The sequence below is a fragment of the Trachinotus anak genome, unplaced genomic scaffold (genome assembly GCF_046630095.1).
Source record: "Trachinotus anak isolate AG129_WGS33_773 ecotype Australia unplaced genomic scaffold, CSIRO_AGI_Tana_v1 ptg000001l, whole genome shotgun sequence".
Lineage (NCBI taxonomy): Eukaryota > Metazoa > Chordata > Actinopteri > Carangiformes > Carangidae > Trachinotus > Trachinotus anak.
Window position 1 is genome coordinate 18,665,595 of NW_027273852.1, and position 25,086 is coordinate 18,690,680.

A 25,086-nucleotide genomic window follows, 5' to 3' on the forward strand; every position below is an offset into this window, starting at 1 on the left:
CTAGACCACCTGCATCTCAGACCAAAACAAACGCTTTTTCAGCCACACCTCCAGCTGTGACAACCTCCCAACCCCTCCATCCCCTTCATATATACTGTGAAGCCTATTATCACATATACATGTACATTATTGTAACTATGCCAAAACTACCACGGCATCTTTACAAAAGTGTGATAGTTTAAATACTATATATAAAAAATACTAAAGAAATGTTTTTAAGGAGGGCAATGAAGACAAGGCTGAACCTTTAAGCATCTGTAAAAAAAAAAAAAAAATCTATACATTACCGTATGCCATTGTCTCTGTCTTTACTAATCTAGTGTTAATGTAATACACTTCCGTGCACATCCAGGCTAACATGAGGATGATCATTTTTCACACCTGAACTTTTCAAGGACATTTCCTCTCCTCTCTGGAGTCTCTGCCCTCTGAGTCAGCCTGACAGGCTTGGAGCCAGGCTCCACAGGCTTGACCTGGCCTTTACGGGGCTCAGCAGCTGCTGTGCTCTTTGGTGCTTTGGACACTACAATACACAAGACAGAACAGACATTCATGACTCACTCAACCTCACGTCAAATATTATACAAGAGCTGGTATGCACTTAAACCTGAGTACACATATACTATATAAACAATGTGACAAATGGATTGCTACAAATACACTACACTAAACACTCATTACACAACACTGCTGCAGGTTTGAATTAGCAGTAAAGATCAGAATGTGTGACAAATTACAATACTGCACACACCTGTTGAGCAAACACAGCCTTTATCTGACCTAAACACTCAAACAAACAGGAGAGGCCAAACTCCAGATTTGACATGTAAAGAAACTCATAACTTGTGTCTATGCTAAGAGAAAATAAAGGCAGTAACTGAGTGTGTAATCATGAGTCATTGTGCTAGAACTGGGTGGAGTCCTGAGTTGATTTGTCTGTCTTATGTAAGTGGTTCACACAGTGCATAAACAGTTAATAATTAGCAATATACATTCTCATTACTCTGACTGAATTTAAACAACCCAAACTTAATTTTAATTTCAGAGTTTGATACAGAAACAATAAATAATGTGTATTTATAGATATCAGGGTTAGGGGGTACTTCATGGCACATTAATTTACTGCTGCAGTTGTTACAGTACATAATTGTCCATCAGGTATCAGTATAGCTACATCTTATTTTAAAGTGAGAATCCATGGAAAGCGCATCTTTATTTAATCTCAAACTCTGATGGTAAACATTTATCATTGTTGTGTGTACACAACATTTTCTAGATATCACCTGTCAGTTATAAATCTCCAGGGGCTAATCAAAGTCTGATTTGCATTGAAAAGTGTCCTGCTACAGTTTTATTTTGGAACCAGCACTGGCAGAAATGGGATGTCATTTCCTCTCAATTTCGGTAAGTTAGTAGCTACTTCTGTTTAGTTAATTTCAGTTAATTCTTCCTCTATTTACTACAAACAAACATGGCATGTGAACATGAAATTCATTCTTACAAAGAACCTGTAACCATGATCAATTTTTCATTTAATAGCTACTGATTAAATCGCGTTCACTTCCTCTTTTTAACAATCCACAATGGGCAGAGGCAAAACAAACATTAATGTTTTAATCAATTACTATGACTAATATGTGATTTTAATTTTTTCTTTTTTTTGGGTGAATTTGAAGAGTGAAACAAAGACCTGCTGAAGGTGTTTTTGTCATTAAAACATTGTGAGTCATGTCCATATAAAATAAAAAATAGCTAAAACTACTACAGTTTGTACAGTAATTTTTCTTACCCTGTTTTATTTTATGTATTTACTTAGTATTTATGAATGTCTGTGTTTTTTGGACAAAGTTACTTCCTGTAAAGATAATATGATAATGTGAGAGTGGACCTGGCCTTGGTGAGGAGAGAGTAGGAGGAGGAGGTGAAAAAGCAGAGATAGAAGAAGTCTCCAGCTTGTATTCATCCACAGGCAGAAGAGCTCCTCTGTCCAGACAGCTGTACACATAATCCACCCTGACCACAGGAGTCTGGTACTTCTGAATGCTACGTAGTCTGTTGGAGCTCAGGTGAGACACATCATTGGTCACTATCAGAGAGCACTATGGGAAATGTGGGCAGAAAACAGAGAGCAAATTGGGATTTTTGTTAATGTATATGAACTTATCCAACATACAGAAGTTCTCTAGAAGCAGACAAACTCGAGAAGGTGGCAGCATGCATGGCTTTCATGATGTGTGTTGATTGTACCACTAGGTTGATACAGCTGCATTTACATATGTACACAAATTATATCTTCATTATATTTCTGCAAACAGGGGAACAACAGTCTAACTTGGTACTAAGACACCACCTACAGCCACACCCACTGACCTGTTTATTGACCACAAAGGAAATGTTGCCTCCATTCTCTGTAACTGCTGACTTCAGCTTCTTCTTCTCCTTGAAAGGCGAAGTTTTCAGCTCCAAAAGCATGTAGCAGTTCTCAAACACAGCCATGCCTGGAAGGGCAGGACAGAAAACAGGTTACTGCCATTATTATATCTTGTCATCTGAATAAAGCACTGCTGTGCAGAATCACACACACACACACACACACACACACACACACACACACAAGTATACTTGTACATCTATCTTTGTGAGGACACTCATTGACATAATGCATTCCCTAGCCCCTTACCCTAACCTTAACCATCACACCTGAGTGCCTAACCCCAACCCTGACCCTAACCTTAACCTAAACCTAATTCTAACCAGAACTCTAAAACCAAGTCTTAACCCTCAAAATGTGATTTGAAGGTGTCTCAAAAAGTGAGGACCGGCCAAAATGTCCTCACTCTCCCAAAATGTCCTCACTCTGTTAGTAAAATACTTTTTTTGGTCCTTACTATGTAGCAAGTACAAGTACACACACACACACACGCACACACGCACACACACACACACGCGCACACACACACACACACACACACACCTAGACGCGCAATTCTGGGAAACTAATGCGGAAGCAAACCACAGAGGTACACTGTAAACCTGAATAAAAGGTTATAACTTATAACGTCATAATCACTACAAGATGCGCTGGAAACATAAGCCACTTTACACAACTGTCAAATTAGTTTATGACGTAATGTATATCGTATGAATGTATGCAATGTGTGTAGAAAAATAAAGAAACAAACAGAAATGAACAAACAGAAATGAACAATTAACAAAGTTAGCGAAGTGAAGGCGTCACAAAATGTCAATCAAAGTGGATTAGTAGCCGTAAAAACCTGTTAAGCTAGCTCTCTGCAACATTTAGCACATAAACGTAAGGGCTCTGTCATGAGCCTGAACATTATCTAACGTCTGGTTAAATAAAAAAACTTGAGTTTACTTCACTGTGAACCTCCAGGCGACACTCCCGCGGCTGTTGTCAGAAAGCAGAAGCTGACATTAGTTCTCGTGTCGGTGTCATAACACATAAATGGATGCGAGGCTGAAGAAGAGAGACCTCCAACAGCTGGTTTCGTACCAGATTGTTTTATCTTCCGGTGTGTTTTCAAAATAAAGGTTGTGACATTAAAGTGACGTGAAGAAGCTCACTCCCACTATCATCATAAACAACTGTTAAACAATTAATATTTAAAAAATCATTCTGTTTTTTTATAGGCCTACCTAAATTTAACTCATTTCAGTGCACTATGATTTCATTATGTGAAATTATCCACCGTATTCGTCATTGATACAACACTTATTTGTACTAGTGAGTAGTGATGGGAATTTCGGCTCTTTTTAGTGAGCCGGATCATTTGGCTCAGCTCACCAAGAAGAGCCGGCTCTTTCCATTTTACCACTTATACCTTTTAGAATTCAGCCAAATTTAGCACTGTTTTGACTTGAGATTTGTATTTGAACACATATATCACTTAAATTTCAATAAATTGCTGTAGCCAATTGCATTTACAGTTGTAAAATCCCTTGTAACTCTCTAACTTGCTTGAGGAACCACTCTGCTACACAAAGCAGATAGAAAATGCCTATAAAAACCTAAGCATAGAAATTAAAATAGGACAGCTATTGACATTTTAATTTTTTTTATTTGAACACACACACACACACACACCTAACAAAACAAGTAAAGTACTGAAAAAAATAGAAATAGAAATACAGCAATCAAGTAAATGTGCTTTGTTAAAATAAAACCAAAATGTTTTTGGTATAGAGTAAAAATAACAATAAATAAACAACATAATAAAAAGAAATATACCCTGCACTTTACAAATTCTACCCTGTGCTTTCATGTTGTCACAACTGTCGAAATGCATCCAAACACTACTTCTTTTTCTGTTTTCACTCATCTTTGCACCACACTCCTCTCTCTCCTGCAGCGGACGTGAGCCGGCTCTTTTCTTAAAGGTTTAGTTTGATGCTTAGGGAAATAGTCTTAATTTGCTTTCTAGTTGGGGGTAAGGTACCACTCTCATGTCTGTACTGCAAGTGGGCCTACAGGCAAAAGCAAGGATATGGCTCGCTTGTTCACTTGTTTAGTCTTGCCATTCTAAATAACGAAAATGCTGACAAAAACAGCTAAAAGGAACATGAAAAAAGTGAGGTATTGCAGAGCTCAGTTTAAATTCTTATTTCTCAGGGGAATTGCCAGGAGTATCATATCTTTCATATTAGCTGGATGTTATTGATTAAATGTCTACATGGAAATATTGCTCGATACAGCTTTTAAAAAAATGAGTGTAGATATCAAGACAACTCAGTGAACCAGAGTTCAGCTTTGAATAACTTCTGAGAAGTTGGTTATAATACCAAAGGGATTCTGGTCAGAATATAAATAAGAATATAAACAATGATGATGCTCAACAAATTAGACTTTGATTTTGAAATTTGTTCCAACTGAAGATCTTTGTCTGTATGGCTTTTACACTGAAAGGACATTCACAAAAGTGGTAGTAGTCTCACTGTAAATTATTGTAGCTTGACATAGTTAGTCAGCCATGTCTTCTTGGTTCAGAGGAAACACAAATTCTAGTTCGACACAATGGCCGGTCTATTCACAACACAGCCACAGGGCCATGCTCCCTCCTCTGGATGAAGAATTGTACTGCAAACAAAAACTGTACATGCGCCACTAATCATTCTGGCTAATTACTTTTAGTGGTGACTAAGCAGCTGACCAGCAGCAGTAATCCCATTGTAATTTTAGATGCTGTTTGAACCAATAACCTCAGTTTCAAGCCATACTGAGGCATATATATATTTGAGCCTAAATACCTAAACATAAAGCAGAGAAATTAAAAACAGGTCATAAAATGTGTAACAACATTGTTTTGTAATTGTAATTCAGTGGATGCTTCATGATTTTTTTTCAATAATAGCATGGGAATTTTTTCACAAACTGCATTTTACCCCAAAGACTTGCCCTGGAGTTTAAAAAAAATCACTTAAAGACTGGTATGTGCAATGAACTGACAGACAAATGTTCAATTTGATCTCATTTTATCTTTCTTTCCATAGAGCAGCAGAAAAACTTTGTCAAAGACAAGAGACACTGAATGCTTTATGACAGACCAGATTGGTAACTCACAGATACACCTAAGGGTCATGGTGGGAATTTATATTCTGAACAGCTCTTACATTCCCTCACAATAATTCTGCATTACCTCCCAGTAGGTTTTGTATTTCCTCACGATAAATACTGCATTACCTCATGCTGTGTTTTGTTCTCCTTCACAATATTTTGTTACCTTGCAATACATTTTGCATTCTTATCCATGTAAGAGAAAGGATGAGCTACATTATGAGTATCCCATTTATTTGTATTAGGTCATATGTATGAGAGACACTGCTGGCTGTGACCACGGCATGAGCCAGCTCAGCTGCGAGTCTGTACTGTACCATTGCTGGTAGATATAACAAGTTAACCTGGCCCTTTCAGTGACTGCTGCCAAGTCTTATTAAGACAGGCTGTATGGAATGACATGGGATGACATAGCTGTGGCTGCAGCCATGCCTGCGCTTAGGCTGTTATGATTCTGGTTGTGACACATTACTTTATAATGAGTAACACTAACCACATGCAGGGGTTGTTTGTGTGTAGTGCTTTGACATGGTTGCACTGGTCGAGCATTCTACTGTATTGTGTGGTATATTGGTAACACATCTGTTATATCTGAAGCAATGCAGGTCTAAATCCCCTGTGGCTTAATTATGCTTTCTTGGCTAACCTTAATAGGGACAGTAAAGACAGTAGCACAGCATTGTACCATATCCATAGCACCATCGATATGACCAGAAATACAGTAGTCTGAGCAATAACTAGGTCCACAGCCTCAGCTTCAACCAACACAGCCAGTCAGAGTAGCTGCAGCCACGCTACAGCTGGTGGCTGTGTAGTTTTTGCAGCTCTGCTTTTCTAAAGTAGCAAAAAACAATAAACTCATATAGTGGCACATCATCTCTCCTTTCTGTAGGATCTGCAGAGCGTTTCCCTAAACTGGCAGTGTATTCTATAAGTGGAGTGAACCAACACACAAACTGTTCAGTTCCAATGAGCAGCATGAGTGGTTTTCTCTCAAATAGGTCCCACCCCTTGGTTTGTGGAGTTCTACATTAGTGCCAGAGAGACAGACAGTGGTGATTTTATCACTATTGCCCCTCCTCTTTCGCTTAACATCCGAGATCATGGTCTTGATCAACATCCAGAATGACACAACTTTCCCACTTACTACTAAATTCAAACGAACAGTGGGTTCAACACTGAAAGTAGGAGGTAACATTTAAGTGTGGACTTTTCAACGAATACCTTCTGCACATTTGGTTCCTTGCCTGGTCACTGGAAGATCCAGAAATGCTGCCTGTGACATATCCCAATCTGATCAACTACTGAATAATCATAATCTGTCTGCCTACAACAACGAAAAACTAGTGAGAAACTATATTTCTGTTTTTTGTTTTTTCTTATGAACAAAAGCTCTCGGGAAGAGGAAGGTGCTGGAACAAGGTGCTAGCAGTGTGAACAAGCTCAAGAAGATTGCAGGGAAAGGCTTGTTTCTGAAAGATTAGTCTTGAATGTTAACAAAATGTATTTTTATGTTTTGCTTTATTTCATAAATTTGTAGTCTGAAGTGATCTAACCAGAATAATCAGTGACAATAATTTAAACATAGGATTGCTGCAATGAAAATTGTAATGAGAATCTTGATGAGGCAAAGTGTGTGTGTTTGTGTGTAGTGCGTTGACATGGTTGCACTGGTCGAGCGTTCTACTGTATTGTGTGGTATATTGGTAACACATCTGTTATATCTGAAGCAGTGCAGGTCTAAATCCCCTGTGGCTTAATTGTGCTTTCTTGGCTATTGGTACATTATGAGTTTTCCATTTTTTTGTATTTATTTGAATGAATTTGATTTAAGCTGTGGCCTCAAGTGATATAACCATGGTGTTTTTATCCATGGTATGACTGAAACATAGAATTTTTACAGAATGTCACTTGCTGAGAAGGTAAATATGAAGCTTTTAACGACATATTAAACAGGCTTTATATATAGCTTCGCTTCAGCACATTAGAACTGAACTGTATGCCACACAGCAGACTTGCAATAACTACACCTTATTAAAATTGTGTCAGGGAGATGTTGATTCAGCTAAATTCTGATGGTTTTTTTGGGTTGAATTTCTTTTACATATTTTAAGATAGCTCCACTCAAACATTTATAAGGTTAAATCTTTATAATAGTGACTAGTTTTTGGAGGTTTATCTCCCTCTAGAGGATATTTCATGATTCAGTAGCAATAAATACCCTGAAAAATACATACTAATAATGCTAATTCTTAGTAGAAATTTAAATCAGTTGGTTCCTGAAAGAAAAACAGAGAAATTTTAATTGGTTGACAAAAGACTGGAAAAAATAAAGACTGGAGACACCGAGAGCATGAACAACCACACCAATAAAATAAAACTTCAAGAGATCTATTTCATTCTGAGATTTGTACAATGTCCTAAAATGGCAAATAATCTGAAATCAAACGAGGAGAAACCAAAGTTTACCAAAGCTTTAATTCAGGTACAGTGTAGTCTGGTCACGAGTGAGTTTACTCAATCCCTGTCCAGAATCAATGAATGTAATCACTGTGCTTGTTTGTTTGAACACGATGATTACAGAAAATGTTCGACGACACAAGAAAGCAAGAAAAACAAGAAGCTGATAGAGGAAATGTGTGGACTGAACAAGAACAGTAAAGAACCAATATCTTAGGAGGTCCTAGACTTTCAGACCAAACAAGAGCTCACTCTACTACTGTACATTTTCTTTCTGTCAGGTTTCAGAATACACACAGTTAACAATTCAAAATCTTCAACTGGCTCTGTTCTATAGCAGGAAAGATGTTAAGGTGTGTTTGACATTAGTCTTATTAATATATACTTTTTATACAATTTGGGGCCAAAAGGAAAAATAGGATAAATGAGCATTCACTACTGAAGATGTAAAAACTTGAAACCGTGATGGTTGCTCTCAGACACCTGGCTGCTGAATGCTACTGGCTGGGCTGACTGATGGCTTTAAACAATCCTCCTCTTGAACCTGAGTGGGAGGAGTGTGGTGCTGGACTGGACCCTTGGGACATTTTCCCACGACATCGAGTCTGGCTCTGAAATGGAGAATGAACCAATGGAGCAATGAAGTAGAGAATCTGCCTGATTCTAGATGCTCAGCACTTTTGCTATCGATTTCAAATAGCGCTTACAAAGCATAAAAGGCTTATTTGCTTTCTTGCTGAGATTAAATGAGAGGATAGAAAGGCTACCACTGTCTTGTCTGTAAATATTAGGTTCCAGCCTGGAGACGTTTAGTTTAAACACTTGAAATGGGGACACAGCTAGCCTGGTCAAAGGTAACAAAATCTGCCTACGAGCATGTGTAAAGCTCACTAGGTAACTGAACTTTATTTGTAAAATTTGTAAAACCAAAATGTAAAAAGCAGAAGCTGTGGCTTTATTCACTTCCCTAAGTCATTACAATATGTTTTTTTACACTTTGGTTTTTGTACTGATTAAACAAACTAGTTAGCTGTTTATCACCATTCCCAGTTTTTGCTAAGCTGCTAAGCTAATTTAACTGCCCTCTAACTGCAGCTTCATATTTAGCATTTTTGCTACTATTTGGCATGTTTACATTGTGTAACTATTAGGCTACTGATGTTCATTAAAATGCATTGTCCCTACCAAATAAATAAATAAATATATATATCAATGAAAAAAATGTATTTTAATACCCTTGTTAATTAAATGTGTGTATAGTGTAGTATTTACCACATAGCTACCAATATTCTGCTTTATACAATGACTCAAGCAGTCCTATAGAGCCAATTTGAGATATTTTACATTTTGTGTCCATATGTTCAAGACAAAAAGAAAAAATGTTGAAATTTATTTCTAGGAATATCTGCAAATATAATTAATGTGTCTGTTTTATCACATTAAATAATGCAGTCAGAAGTAAATATTTATGGTAGGTGGTGTTCTGTATTATTGCTATTTATTTATTACAGTCATAAATAGTCTCCTCTCTGTAATAGCAAAACTAATTATTACTGTTACTAAATGTTTTACCAGAGCATCTTTTTGACTTATCAGGTTGTCACTGTAGAGGGACAACCAATCGATCACTCACACAAACTCCAATGACGAGAACTAATAAATAATTTACTGATATAAACATGTCATTATCAATCTTAAGCATATCTTTTGATCTTTTTAAATTCAGTGACAACTGATGACATCCTGTACATCATGTCTAACACAGCTTTTGGAATATCCATCTACATCATAAGTTAGATCACAAATAGTCAAAATCATGAGAGCATGAACTCACTATCATATTTTATCAGAGTGTGTGGCTTTTCCATTGCGTTCTCTGTATGCAGCCAATGCAAATGTTCACTTGCAAGTCGCTCTGGATAAAAGTGTCTGCCAAAGAGTAAATGTAAATGTAAATGTAAAATACAAATTTAATAATGTTCTTGTGAATCTGAATTAATCTTGCACAGCAGCCTCTAAAGGCACACACAAAATGCCACGCCATGTGGGAAACCTCTAATGGAAAGGCTTCACAGTCCATTCCTTCATCAAATGACATGTATCATTAGCAGGGAAAATAGATCAATCATACAGGTTCATATACAGTATGTGGCACTCAGAGGGGTAATATACAGGTGTCTGTACCTCTAATGCATGATGTCTTTTTCCAGATGCTTCTCTTTTTATATCAAACTCCTGCTGGGAGTTTCAGTCTCCTGCTAGAGTCAAAGTGCTGCCATTTTGCAGTGAATCCTCAAGAGTCCCATTCACATTTTGTAAAAAGCCTTTGGAAAGGTTAAAAACATTATATCTGATTTCTGCCTTTCCCTGGGGAATACAGTGTGGAAACACCACAGCAGTAAACACAGCAACAAAGACATCGCAGCAACTCAAAAACCAAAATCTTATTGATTACCATAAGTCTACATATACTGTCTGACTACACCCTACCCTGCACATGAGACAGCACACATGCACAGTGGGCCTTTAATGAATGCTTCCCTCTGGCTTACCTCCCTGAGGGTAAGCCTCCAGGACTGCTTTACAAAGAAAAATAATGAGATTTGAATCTGAAAATGGTCCAGGTTAAAATGTTAATTCTTATTTTGCATTGCTGAGAGCACTTGAAAAAATATCAGCCTGGGTCAAATGAAGTTTCTTTTGGTGCTTCAACAGAGCTCAGTGTTTTGAAATTACTTCATTTCACTTAGAATAATAATAGTAATTTTCAGACAGTTATAGTGTAGTTATAGTCTTTACACTGCCCCGTTTATTTTTTCCATCTGCAGAAGGTGTTAAAGGTTTTGACCTTTTATGAAGGAGTTATCAGATGGATACACATGATGGAGGTCTTGCTGACCTTTTGTGCTTATGAATTAGCCACTTTATGGCCTTAACATGGCTGCATTTCTAGCTGGCTATGCTTTTACCTTAAAACATACAAGATATGAAAATTTCCATGTATTTTTTGAATTATAAATATCAAGCAGCCACATGAAGCAGATACACGAAGCAGCCACACATCATGACAGACGACTCAGAGTATAGCCTGTAAATAGGCTCGCTTTGACTATGGACTATTTGAAAATTAAACCCAATTAATGGAATGAAATGTGAGAATTAAACATTTGATGTGTCACGACTATATTTGTGGGTTTGTTAGGGTGTTCTTTGTTCCTTGACAATTTGTTCTTGACATCCACAGCAGATTTTATGGAAAATTACCTGTTAGTTAATAAATGTCTTGCTCTGGAACAAAGTGTTGGATGGACTTCATCACCATCATTAGGCCCTGCATCTAAGGGAGTGAGACAGTTTCTACATCAGATTGCACTTTAAAGTTTGAATGCCTTCACATTAATGCATAATCTTGTTCAAAGTTTTCACTGCCTGTCATGTCTAACTGTTAAACTCACTTGTGCGTTTAACACTGTTGAGTAAAGGTGAAAATTAGGGCTGTCAGCATTAAGGTGTTAATTGCGATGAAATTAAGGAATGATCTTGAAGCAGTATTTTTTTTAATCGTGTTAATTGTATACTGCCAAACATTCTTTATTTTACACTGTCACTGTTACCAAAGATTCTACAGAGCTACATTCTAGAATCTTTGGATGCTACTATTTTGACCCTTTGATGCACCCTTACTTGTTGTGAAGCTGCCACAGACTCTTCCTACGAAGATTTTACATGGCAGAACAAGAGACTTCATGGCAAGTCTATGGGTGGTTCTGGTCTGCATAAAGGGGGAGACCTAAAGTGTTTAAAGCCAATGCCTGAATCGTCGTTGGTGAAGATCGAATGAGTTGGAAGATAAAAATATAACTTACCCAGAGCTCGTGTACAGATAAATAAAGTATCAGACACCTTCATAATTACATGTCAGACATGCTGACGTTAGCTTCTAGTTCAGACAGACTGACGGTTATGTGTTGTCAAGCAAGAGAAAACTGTTCTGAAATGCAAAATAATAGAATTTAAATCATTTGATAAAATGTGATTAATTGTGATAAACTATTGAAATTCAGGGATTATTCACAATTAAATAAAAAATGAATCATTTGACAGCCCAAGTGAAAATACCTCCAGACAAGTAAACCACACACAGCCAACTTGTCATTTTAAGGGCTGGAATTCAGAAACTCCTTTGTGTTATTATCCTGTGAACCCTTTTTAAGTTTAAGACTTACTCTTACTGCAGGATACAGCTCTCAACATGTCTGATAAAACCCAAAACCAACAATGTGTGTCTCTCAATACTTTGCCAATATCCTATCTTGTCTGCAGTACTGAGCAAAAACAGAAACTGTAACTAGTGTTAATGGACTGTATGCTGATTTGTGTGTATCATTCACATCTTGATACAGTAGGACCGCAGAACATAATTTGGCGAAGAAATCTAACACCACCATCTTTGGTAAATATTGACAGTGTGAGCTAGAGTAGACGTAGGTTGTTGTGTCCAACAACATTTCTGGATGACAGACTGGACGATAAACATATGCATCACGCTGCAAAGGAAACTCTGCGATGGATTGACAGAGAAAACAGCAGGAAGCAAGTTCATCACAATCAGAGCTCCCTCTCTGCCAGTGATTGCTAAAAACCGAAGAATGGAGTGAAATTGCTTGTCACACACGCACACACACACACACACACACACACACACACACACACATATTCCACAGGGGATTCTCGCAGCTGCCATTTCTGCCTGCCAGGGCTTGCATCATCAGGTACCAGAAACCTCCAAAGCTTCTGAAAAGCTGCAGAGAGATGAGAGGATCACTGATCAAACTGAGAATATTCTGAGACACCCACAAACCCAGAGACAAAAGGTAAGGGATAAAACAAGGGGCTGTGAGATTGTATTCCCAGTTTTATTGTACCCTTTGATAAATCTTCCCAAACCAAAAGAAAACATACTTCCTTCAGACAGCCTGAAGGTATCTTCCCACATATAGATCCAATCTGTTCATGTACCAATCCTGCCGTAGCACGTCCTAATAGAGACTGCATCTTGTATCTCTCTTGGCATCTTGTGGCAAACTTTTTTTGTGACTCCAGAAGCTGCAGACAGCAGCTTATCTGAGGCGCAGTATTGTCAGCCCGTGTTTAATTGGAGTGTTACTTTGATTCTCCAACCAGTATCTAGACTGTCTCTGAGCAGCCTCGCAGCAGCCACACAGTGAGTGAATCAGCTTTACTTAGAGCAGAAGACTCTAATTCAGATGTTGTTAGATCCTGATTGTGTACATCACCACCACCACCACCATCATCAACATCATCAGTGAAAAACAGAAATCTCTCATCTGAAACTTTGGCAGAAAATTGTCAGCTGTTGTCAGATCCCATTGCTCATAGTAAGTAGCAGATTGAGAAAAAAAGTTTATTTGTCTTTTTGTTATTTCATTTCTGTGAGTCAGTCTTCTGTAAACTGCATATAAAAAACAACTGATTGATTATTCACATTTTGATTACAAAAGACAACAAAGGGACCAAAAACACCACAAAACATAAGGACAGTATGCCAGAGGTTACAGACAAAGAGCCAAAAGATATAAATATACTTGTTAGGAAATCGTCAGGACTTACAACATACAATGTTCAGGTTTCTAATAATTTTACTGGTTTTGTTTCTGAACAGTCAAGTAATTTATTAAATGAAATGCCTTTTTTTTTAAATTTATATAGCCTTTTATAACGGTCCAGCTAAGCCATTATCTCTATAAAGCCCCTGTAGGGCTGAAACAGTTGAAACAGTTTGGTTTACATTCTTTCCAGTTCAGAAGACGGTCCTTTTCACAGAGAGGAAAGCCAGTCTTATCAGGCGTGTTACAGCTGATTTCACTTCATCCATCCATCCATCCAAAAAAAAAACTAAACAAAAAAAAACATTTGATTGATTGATTGAGTTAAGACTTCCTAGGAGAACAAAGTGCCTTTCCCTCTGAGATTCCTGGATAAAATTTTATCCTCTTTTCTGCACATGTAGCAGCATGTCACAGTGTTACTGCTGGCCTGAAGTTGATGTTGGTTTCACTCGTGCCCCGATGCCACAGACTGCTGCAGTGCCACTATGTGCCACTGGGAGGAGCTCTGGTTCCTCCACTTGGCACCAAAGCACTGAGATCACAGAGGCAGTAGGTGGTGGTTAGTGTGAGGATTTTATCCAGCTTTTGGGAGTCACACATGGTCATAATTTCTCTGAATACTAGTCATCATCTCATACATCACACATTTTTTCTTCCTGATTGATGCCATTCATGCAAAAAAAAAAAAAAAAAGTAAGGTACATCAAAGATCCTCCTCCCTCATCCATCCTTTCTTCCTCCCCCTGGATCCTTCCCTGTTCACTGCCACCTGTCTGCTGGCTTCCTCTATTCCACTGTTGTTATTTACTCCTCTAACTCTAATTATTGTACAGTAAGTCATATCAGATAGATTACCTCACCTCCCTCTCCTCGCTCCTCTTATGGCTCAGTTTGCTCAGCTTGGATGAGAGAACAGAGGGGCAGAGTGGAAATACTGTAGCAGCAGCCTGAGGTTAAGGTTGAGTTGTGGCCTGTAGGGTGGTGGATGACAGCAGCTGACCTAATATCAGTGTAACATACACACACACACACACACACACACACACACACACACACACACACACACATATACAAAAGCAACACAGGGAAGCAAAGATCACAGCCTGAGTGTGTGTGCATCAGGATATCTGCCCACTTTATGAGCACACATTTAAGGCTTTTTGCAATCCATCCACTAGATGATGATACATTTTACTGAAACCCCATCATTGCATTAGCTGAAAAGTCAGGGGATAAAGCAAGTTTGAGCTTGCCAGCTCCTGTGGTTTGCCAACATAATACAAATACATATGCAAATACCCATGAGTGACTTTTCCTGTGCCAGGCTCCCCTCACAGATTTATCATGCCATGATCCATACAGACATATAGAAAGACAGAAAACCCTCTGTTTATTATTTATTTCTGCTTTCTCCAGGACAGCAGCAGATTGCCTTGCACACTACAATGATCATAGCAGTCAGCATTAATATTTTTGTGCTTGCTCCGCTCCCAAAGAGAAAGAGACAGAAGTAGTGGTGCAACTAAGAGGGAAACCTTTTATGTTTTGAAGTAAGCGGCCGTTGTGGCAACTGGAAACAGTGTTGCTCACATCCATTTCCATTTCTCCAACACAGAGCTGAATGGGAACAGACTGAGTTTCCAGGCAAGATGTATGATAAACTGATTCCTACAAATGCTCCCATATTTAAGTTTGGGTGAAACATGACAGCAACACCTCTGAAAAAGCCACTTCTTAAGTATCTGATTTTGTGTATTTAGGAGTATGATCTTCAATTATCAAAGTGGAGTAATAATGAATTTGAATGAAAATTATTAAAGGAAACAGCTTCACTGTCAGTGGTATTGTTCATTCTCAGATTCACTCAGACCTATAGCCACTGAATTAGGCTACTTGAAACATAACTTGAACTGATCTTTTCAGTAATATACAGGCACCATATGCTGTCTGACTGTCTCACACTGTGCTTGTCTGATGTTTTCTCAAAATCAGTTTAATAGCCTTACATTATTTAGGTTACAAATATTTTTAGCTCTGATGTTCATTACTTAAAGGGCCGATTTGTTTGAATGTGGTTTCTGCTTGTGATTGTCATTTGACAAGAGCCATAGTTGAGTTTACAAGCCAAGAGTTTATAATACGCCCCTGGAGCAGCACCACGTCTTCATGGCAGATTTGAAGGCTGCAGTGAGTTGAGACGGGCTGTAGCTAGCTGGTAAGGATGCTAACTTCAGTAGAAGTGACACGTGATGAAGACGAGACAAAAGTTAAGAGGCAGCTCTTTTGTGTACGAAAACATTCACATTGCTGGAAGAACTGAGTAGTTGGCATTTGACCAAGAGAAGAATGAATGTCCAAGTAAAATGCTTGACTGACAAATAAAGACAAAAAAAATGCAGAGGACATAAAGCAGCATGTTACAGATGAGCTACACAACCATTTCTTGAAATCCTTGCATTTAAGTCACCTTCCTTTTTCAGCTGAGGATGATATGAATGTGTATGTGACTGCAGAGTTGAAATCAGGGATGTTGTTTAAAACTGTGAGGTGTTTAATTTGGAAACAGAACATGTTAACAGACAATAGGCTTCCTTGTCAGAAAATAGAAAATTATTCAACACAGTGGTGCAGTTCTGCATCATGGAGCACTAATGGAAGCTTTGTAGATAAAATCCAAGTACAGGTGCAAACACCTCAGGAGAATGAGGTTGAACAAATTTATTTTTGAGATTCCCAGTCAGACAAAAATCCAGCAAGCTGATAGGAGTGAAATCTGACTCCTCCTGCCAAACAGTATCAAATTGGCTCATTTTGTCTTTGTTCTCACTTGCTTGCCAGGTTTCTGATAACATATTCTATATAAAGCTGGCAGAAAATTAATGGCTCCTGATATAATAAACAAACTCAATAAGGTTTGCTTAGTCTGTTGGTATGAAAACAATTCACTTCAAAACAGTTGGCAAGAGGGATCACATTAATTTATGGACTGTCAATGTATGTAGTTAACACTGAACATCAACAACCACAATAAGTAGTTACACATTTCTTAAGTTTGATCAAAAGTATGGTCAAAATTCAGTTCTGATATACAGGTATTTTACTCCATGATATTATATTGTGTTTTTAGTCCACTGCACTGCACAAGTTTACGTTTCAGGTGCGAAAAAAAGCCATGTTTTTGCTTGATGACACAATTACATCAACCAAGTGAACTAAAATGACTAGTTTTACTGGTACAATGTACTGGGTAAAATACTTTCTCCCTCTCCCTCTCCCTCCCTCTCTCTCTTAAGGTAATTTCTGAATGCAGGACTTTGGCAGTTATGTAGACTTTGGTTTCCTTTCGTGACAAACAGCCCATGGAGCAAAAGCCTCAGAAAGATGTATTTCTCTCTTCAGCCAGACACTTTGACTGAAGCCAGTCACTTTCACTGGTGCTGCCGCCCTGAAATCTAATTTCATGCTGCTCTCACCGTGCACTATCCTCTGGTTACGCTACTGATCTAATATCTCAGCTGTTAGATTGATTTACATTGCTACAGCTTCTATTTGAAATGCTTCTGTGTTAATGCAACAGTGTTTTAATGTGATAACTTACATGCTGTTTTTATTAATGTCGTAGGGCTTGGACTTGTGTAACTTTCTATTTGTGAGGATGAACTAATGCCGATGAGCAATGTCCTGAAAGATGCCTTCCATGTGCCATCTTTACTAATATTCAGACAGAATGTGAGGTGGCATGACTGCATACAAAAAAAAATGCTGTCTCCCAGGGCTTTTATGTATCTGCATCAGTAATGTACAGTGAAAAAAAGAGAGAAACACTGGGGAAATTAAATAAATAACTGGACTTCCTGCTGAATTCTGAAATCAGAGGCTGAGCTCAACACAGACACACTCCCACACACAGCAGGTGCATACTTTTCTAGCAAGCTTACAGCTGATGTGCATTCAGTTGGTATCAGCTCCCATATATCAAACTTTTTATTGGTTAAGTTTAGACTCTCACGGTTAAGGGAAAGGTTAGGGAAAGAAAATTTACAGTGTCTTTAGATGCAATGTGTGTTTTTACATCCAACCAATACCACGATCTATGCTTTGCCTTAAAGGTCCCAGTTTGTATAAAGTGAAATTTCCATTTCTTGTCTTTTTTGATTATAAATCAGATCTAAGTGCTATATTAAAGTGATAGTGCAGTTTATTTGGCATGAGGCTGTGTGAGGTAGTTATCTGTGGTCAGTGTTTTACCTAATCAGTACCCTGCCAGATTAGAGAAGCAGCAAGAGCACCGGCACAAAAGCAGAGCAATGTGCTACAGTGGATGGGGCCATCTGCAAAAATGTGTTTTAGCCACTATGCCCACAGAAAAAAGCCAATATCAGTTTAAGTGTATGCTATATTTTAACCACAGCAGTGTGTCACCCAGCTTTTGAGCAATGCCTTCGGCCTCTCTAAACTGGGAGCTAGCTGATCTGAATCTACTGCAGGTAATATTCTGAGTACCGCACACAACCCCATGTCAAATAACTTTCCTTTAATACTGTGAAAGTATCAAAGCCTCAGTCCACAGATAAATGAACATAGCCTCTATTCAGAAATGGGGCCTTAAAATGAGCCATCAGGACTTCTGTAACTTTGTGATGTCACAACAAAGCAGTCACCACCCTCAGCCATGCCCCAGCCCTGGCCTATCTTGCAGGATTTGGTTTCTCTGAGGATTCAGCTAAAATCTGCTATATTTTCACTGGATCTCTCAGAAAACAGTCAGAGCAACAATCAGAAGAGAGACTCAGAGTTACTAGAGCTAGCTTTTGGTACTAAGAACCACAAATATCTCTTCTTATGGATATCAACATTTCAAATAAAACATCGGAAAAGTGCAAAATATAGGAACGAAATTGTTTTTGTTGCCTAATCCAACCACAGGGTACGGGGTGTGTACCCTGGTCTCTGGTGCCACAGTTCTGCCCCTTGTACACCTGCTGGCCACTCAGTGATTATGTTTGTCACCACAACGTACTTGGTAAAACATTTTTTTTTTTACATATAAAGGCAGTTTCTTTCTTGGAGACAGGGTCAGACTGCACAAACCCTTCATTAGAAACATTTGTGCAACTAACTTAATGTAAAAAAAAACAGTTTTAACAGAGCAGAATATTCACCCTTAATCTATCAGTAAAATGCTTGCACACGTTGTTTTGTTAAAGCCTGAAAAATGGTCAGGCATCCTCAACAGTTGGTGAAGGTTAGGTAAAGATCACGGTTTTGGATAAATACTGAAAAAATCCACCGTGATTTGAAACAGAACACAGATGTCTTTACCTAATTAACATTTAATGGAAACCACAGTCTTTCCCTGATCTTAACGAGGGTCACACATTTCAGGCGCCAATTAGATTTCACAGCAAAACAAATTAGTAGGATATAAACTTTAACTTCTAGGTGGTTGCAAGGCTGGTAACTTCCAGTTTAGATGCAGCTTCAATTTGGCAAACAACAAAATACAATTACAAACGACAAAATGAGATGCAGCAGGATTCAAATTTGATATGTGAGTCCGGTTACCTTTGGAAGCATGTACTCTTATGCTTCTTGTTTCATCAGCTAAAACAGCAGAGAGTTCAGAGACATCAGGAGGAGCACAAAACAGCTTGACACAGCCCAGTATCCTGTTTTCTCTCTTTCTTTCCATTAGCAACACCCCACTTTTCCATACGGTCCATACCATGCCTGAAATAAAAGCATTTCAGGGAACTGATCGATATTCATTGATTGCTACAAGATATTTTGTTAATCTATCCTCTTAAGTCAGGTTGAAATAAAAGTGGCACTCTGGACAAAGTTGTTTTTTTTTTTTTTGTTGTCTCACAGATCAAGCTGTATAAACAGGTCATAGAAAAATAATCCGGTGGTTCAGTGAAAACCACCCAGTGTTTCACTTCAGCTGAAACAATTTAGCTTGTAATTCTCGATAAAACACATTAGAGCACGATGATTTTTTTTTTCTTTCTGTGTGTGTGTGGACACTCACTGCTGTCTCTCTCTCCTGATTCATAAAAGAATGAAAAATATTCAAATTCTGCACTTTACTGTGCTGTTTGGGTTTTTTTTCTCACTCTGGTCACAGCTACAAAACCTAATATGTCATGAATAATGATGAAGAGGTATAAAGCAGGAGAACAAATATAGATATGTATTGTAAAAGAGAGGATGTTGAGAATGACACAACACAGTCTGAACACACCTCTGTTTTAACTTGGTTTTACTTTGTAATGCATAAATAGAGTCCAGCAGATGGATTTAGGTTAGGTGTGAAAGTACCCTAAAGCTACAGTAAATGAGCTGAAAGGTCAGCTTCCTTTTTTTTGGACTCTCCAGTGTGTCCCACCTCTCCCAAACGTTAGCCCAGTGAACAGTGAGTGCTATTCATCATCAGTCTAGGGTCCTACTAGGCCCATGTGGACAGCACTGATGTGGCGTTCAGATCAAACACCAAGGTCAAGACAAGGTCCAGTTGGACCCGCAATCCCTTACTGATTTAAAACTACACTATATTGTTCAGAAATAGCAAAGACAGCTGAGGTGAAAATAATCACATCCTACCAAAGTGTGTAATATGGTCGGCAAATGGGAATTAAATGAAACCAAATTAGAATTTATTGTGTTATTTTCAGCAATTTAACCCCAGAGAGGAGCCCCGTCCTTTCATAAAGTATATCAGCCTTTTCACCCAGCAGATGCTCTCAGGCTGATGAGATGCAGAGGAGATAAAATCCAGCATGTTGGAGAGTGGTGTTCAGTATTCACTGATCTTTCCCTCTTCAAATGCTTTAAAAAGAAAGAGCTAAAAGGAGAAATGATGTTCACCCATTCACAACCCTCTCACCTACAGAGCACAACTCCTTCAAACAGCCCTCCTACATACTTCGACAAAAGAACCCCTCTTTATTCTGCAACGATGGATTTGTATCTATGATGCATCTGCTTATAGCAACAAGGATTACTTAGACAGCTGCAGGCATGGCGTTTGTACATCCTTGTTTTTTTTTAGTTGCCTGCCTTCTGTCTTTACTTGTGTACCTGAAGTAACTTCAACCAAGACTAGGGCTAAAAATCTTTGATTAAATTTCATGTTATTCACTGGTGATAGTGAATTAGCTCAAAGTATGACTAAACAAACAAAGTGCAGTATATGATTTAATATGGTTTAATTTTACTTATAAAATAATAAAGACAAGAAGCCAGTCACACTGAGAAGCTGATAGCATTCAGTGCTTTAAGCTAAATGCTAACATCAACATGCTAACATGCTCACAATGACAATGCAGACATGCTGATGCTAGGCAAGGCTATGGTAATGTTTACCATATTCACCATCTTGGAGTAGCATGTTAACATTAGCATTAGCATGTGTAAACAGCTCGGACCACTAGGAATTACCATTAGTTTATGCCAGTTTTTAAAACATTTTATTTTCACAATATGTTTAAAACATCAAAATAATGAATCATGTAAGTATTTGGTTACATTTTTGATTCATCAGTGTCAGTTGTTACTCTCAGGCATTGCCTACCAAATTTTTTTCTGCATTAAATATCTTAAAAGATGACATGTTAGAGAATGTGAATGTACAGATATACCATATATTCACTATCTTTACCAAATACACAGAGCCAGTGTTGGGCAAGCTACTTGGAAAGTGGAGTAAGCTAAGCTACCAGTTAGTCTACCTTACATTAGCAAGATTAGCTACACTAACATGGCAAAAATACTTACATCAGAAACTTTTAAAATGTATTTCTATAATTCATTAAATCAGCGATCAGTATAATTGTCAGTCTAACATATATGCAGGTAAAAAAAAAAAGTAAATTTCAGTCCTTACTCTTACTGCTCCAAAACCATTTTGCAAACAAAAACAAACAAACAAAAAAAGAGTGTGTGAAGGAACCTGAAGCCCACCATTCTTGAGAGGTCTGACAGCTTTGTGGGGACCAAAATGCTGGACCTGATAAGTTTAAGTGGTGCTGTTCGAGGATCAAGACTTGGTTTTAGGGTTAGGCTTAGATGTGATGGTTAAGGTTAGGCTAGGGAATACATCATATCAATGATAGGTCCACACCAGGGTTCAAATTACAGGGGGGGGGGATCTAACTCCCCTGATGAAGGCTTGGAACAGCCAAAAGAGGTAAAAACAACAGTTTGGGGGGCTGAAACATTTATATGTTCTTCTTACCTTTAATTAAATATTACAGTATATTTCCCAGTTTCATGCCAGGAAGAATCATGTAATATGATTTCAGACACCCCTTAAGTGGGGTATGCTTAATTTAGATTTGGTAAACTCCAGCTTGTGTATCTGTATTCCTTTACTCCTGTGAGATGTATCAGTCCAAGCATTGGTACACGCTGTCACTGTCATACAGAAGTGTTTCCATAGCTACAATATATCAATGTATGGCAGTGGCGTCATGTACTGTTCCTTATTCTTTAATTCAACTGCAGCAGAAAGTTTGCTGTGCTTGAGCTTCAGAAATGCACAGGAAAATAACACGTCAATGCTACTGCTCTATGTGATCGATAAAAGAGCTTCAGTACTGAAAAGCTATTTGATTCAGAAAACTAGTAACGCTGCTATTTGTTGCGATGCTCCTGCCCAACGCTGCACGAAGCACATAAATGAAATCTTCCAAATTCTGTTCTTTTTGATTCCCTCAAAGTGAACAATGTGAGGCTAAATCCCCAGACTAAACACAGTTTGTCTTCTTCCAGTGTTATCAAAGCTTTACAAACTGATTTGGGAGTGGTGAATCCCAAAGGTGTGAAGATGCTATTATGCCTTTAACTTTGATTTACCTTTGCAGCAAATATTACCTACAAATCTCACTACAGAGGAATTCTTCCAGTTGATTCTTTTTAATTCTTTTACAAAGGTTTTGAAGCAAATTGAACAAAGTATGACTAAATCGCTGTTTCCAGGGGGATTTTACCTCCAGAGCCTCTCAGCAGAAGCAATGCAAGATAGAATAAAGATTGTGAAAAGCACTTTGATAGTATTCTTGTGAGCTCATGAAAGGCAGACAGTGAAATATTTCAAGCTGGTTGAACTTTGAGACATGAGCTTCCTGGCTGCTTTAAAAATATGAGTGAACTCTACTTAAAGGTAACCTTTTGTTCAACTCAGAAAAGTAAAGCAGGATAAGTTTCTTGTCTCTGGCTCCTGCATGGCTCTGGTCATGCTTGGTTTACAGTTGTTGTTAGAGTATGTCGGCTCGTACCTGATCTAATGTCCTTCATTTGGTTTTTCTGATCAGACTATTTTAAATCTTTCATTTTTCAGTGATTCTCCAAAGGAGAGATTTGTCTGTGCTTTATTTCTCACTGCAGTGTGTACTTCTTATTCTGGTCATCATTCAGTGACTTCCTGTTATATGCGTGGAAACTGCAAGAAAATGTGATAAAAAAAGAAGCTCAAAGGTCCACTTACTACATATAGCTGCAGAGGTTTCAAGTGAGCCAGTCCTTACAAAACAAAAGCAGCAAATATCATCTATGTTTATGTTAAGCAGAGAACGACCTGTAGCGTTGGAATCAATTATTACTTGTGTATTAGGAACAAAGGTGTGTTGAAGCAGTATGATGTTGATATTCACACCACAAAACCTTGTGAGAGTTAGGTGTCAATTGATGGGTCAACAAAACACAGGCAAGACCGAAGTCTGTTTCCCATTTCTTGACCACAACCTTTCCTGAGAGTCATCATCTGGTCTTGGCAGTATATTTGAGCTGCTGTATTTACATATGAAGACATGACAATAAATTGACTCTCCAGAGGATTCCCAAACTGTCAGTGCATCATAATGGGGGGAACCCTGTGTTTTTAAAGGAGATATGAATGGACAATACTAATACAACCTCTGAAACACCCACCTGTAATGTATGATAATGTACAGTTTCCCCATATCCAAGTGTGCCACAGGTGCTCCGCATGAGCCTGACCACAAAAATACCAAAATTGCTTGGCACACCCCCGATGCCCTGGTCAGGGTGCACTTGACTGCGATATGACCTTTGTCAAGTTTTAACCATGACAGTGATCATGCCTTAACCTTAACCAAACATTTCTGGCCAGTATTCACTCCTCTTTGAGCTCTCCTTTGGTTGCATGGAGCTGCTACATGCTACAGTGTGTTGTCTAGCTATTTCAGCTGTTAGCAGGCAGTGTACAGTGGGTTTTTAGAGTTGCCTGCTGTGGTTGAAAATTATGCTGCTAAAAACTTTGACAATGAACCAAAACATTAAATTTGTTGAACAGTGAAACAGCGCTGGAAGATACTATGAAACTGAGGAGAACTGTCAGGTGTCTGATTTCATCATAATGAGTGACCAAATCCTGCCATTTAGATAGCATGAGGGAATTCACAACACAATAAGAGATGTGTTCCTTTCCTAACATAAAGTTTGGTTTTAGATCATTAATCATTGAAGTGGCACACCATATGGTCATATGAATGCATTTCGTAATGGCCATAAGTAACAGTACTGATGAACAATGTATTTTGTCATTTAGAGAAGTTCCATCTTGGATCTGGTTCCAAGTTCTGGCCAAGGCCTGTGCCCAGTGAATCCCTTATCAAATCTTTCATTCACTTTCTATTTAGCAAACCTCTCTCTCTGACACTACAGGCATGTGACTGATGATATACGTGTATAAAAATGTTATAAATCAGTGACACTGTTGTAAACAAACATGGTAGACCAGCTTGAATGTTCAGAAGTAAATGAAACCACAGCAAAATGCAATATTTGTGGGAGGATGCTCACAGGGAGGAAAGACAGATCCTTTGTTTAAATATTCACCCACTATCCAACATGCTTAAGTTAAAACTTGTGGCATTTTTGATAACTTGAGAAGAATGAGTGCTCCACATGCCTACGGCCTCTGCAGCTGCAGCATGGGCCCCAGTGGGGAGGAGACACCATTTTCAATTGCAGCAAAGGGAAAAAAGAGCGTTAATAAATGTCACACAGCAGTGAGAGAGTATGTGATGAAGGCCTTGCAGCCCTTCAGCACAGTCCATGGTTTAGGTGTGATACCTAAGTACTGTTGTTTGTATTAGTGTCACTGTCATGCTGGTCTGGCAAGTGGACCTTAAATCACAATCAAAATGACCAATTGTGTTATTAACATGAATTAAAAAAGATAGATGCTTAAATATCATCTTTTGTTAGAGAAAATATTTGAAATTTGCTTCTTTTGAATCTTTACTGAGTTAAAATAGTACTTTTTATTGGACTAACAAACTACTTAAATGGAAAAAGGATTTTCATTTATTAAGCAGATTCAGAAATATATTAATATCCCCATCCCTATATGAGATTGGAGGACTTCTTTGTGATCTTCATTCACTGAACAAAGCT

At 38.2% G+C, this 25,086-nt stretch overlaps 1 protein-coding gene across 1 annotated transcript in view; it reads right to left on the reverse strand.

Annotated features, from left to right (window-relative positions):
* parp4 (poly (ADP-ribose) polymerase family, member 4) overlaps nucleotides 1-3,545 on the reverse strand; it is a 28,502-nt gene extending 24,957 nt beyond the window's left edge. The window contains exons 1-4 of the mRNA XM_071482230.1: nucleotides 3,380-3,545; nucleotides 2,371-2,498; nucleotides 1,889-2,099; nucleotides 382-523 (exon numbers count right to left, since the gene is read on the reverse strand). Of these exons, the coding sequence (XP_071338331.1) occupies nucleotides 382-523; nucleotides 1,889-2,099; nucleotides 2,371-2,496 (479 nt within the window). The 5' untranslated portion in view covers nucleotides 2,497-2,498; nucleotides 3,380-3,545. The remainder of the gene's footprint in view (nucleotides 1-381; nucleotides 524-1,888; nucleotides 2,100-2,370; nucleotides 2,499-3,379) is intronic.
* Between the last annotated feature and the right edge of the window lie 21,541 nt (nucleotides 3,546-25,086).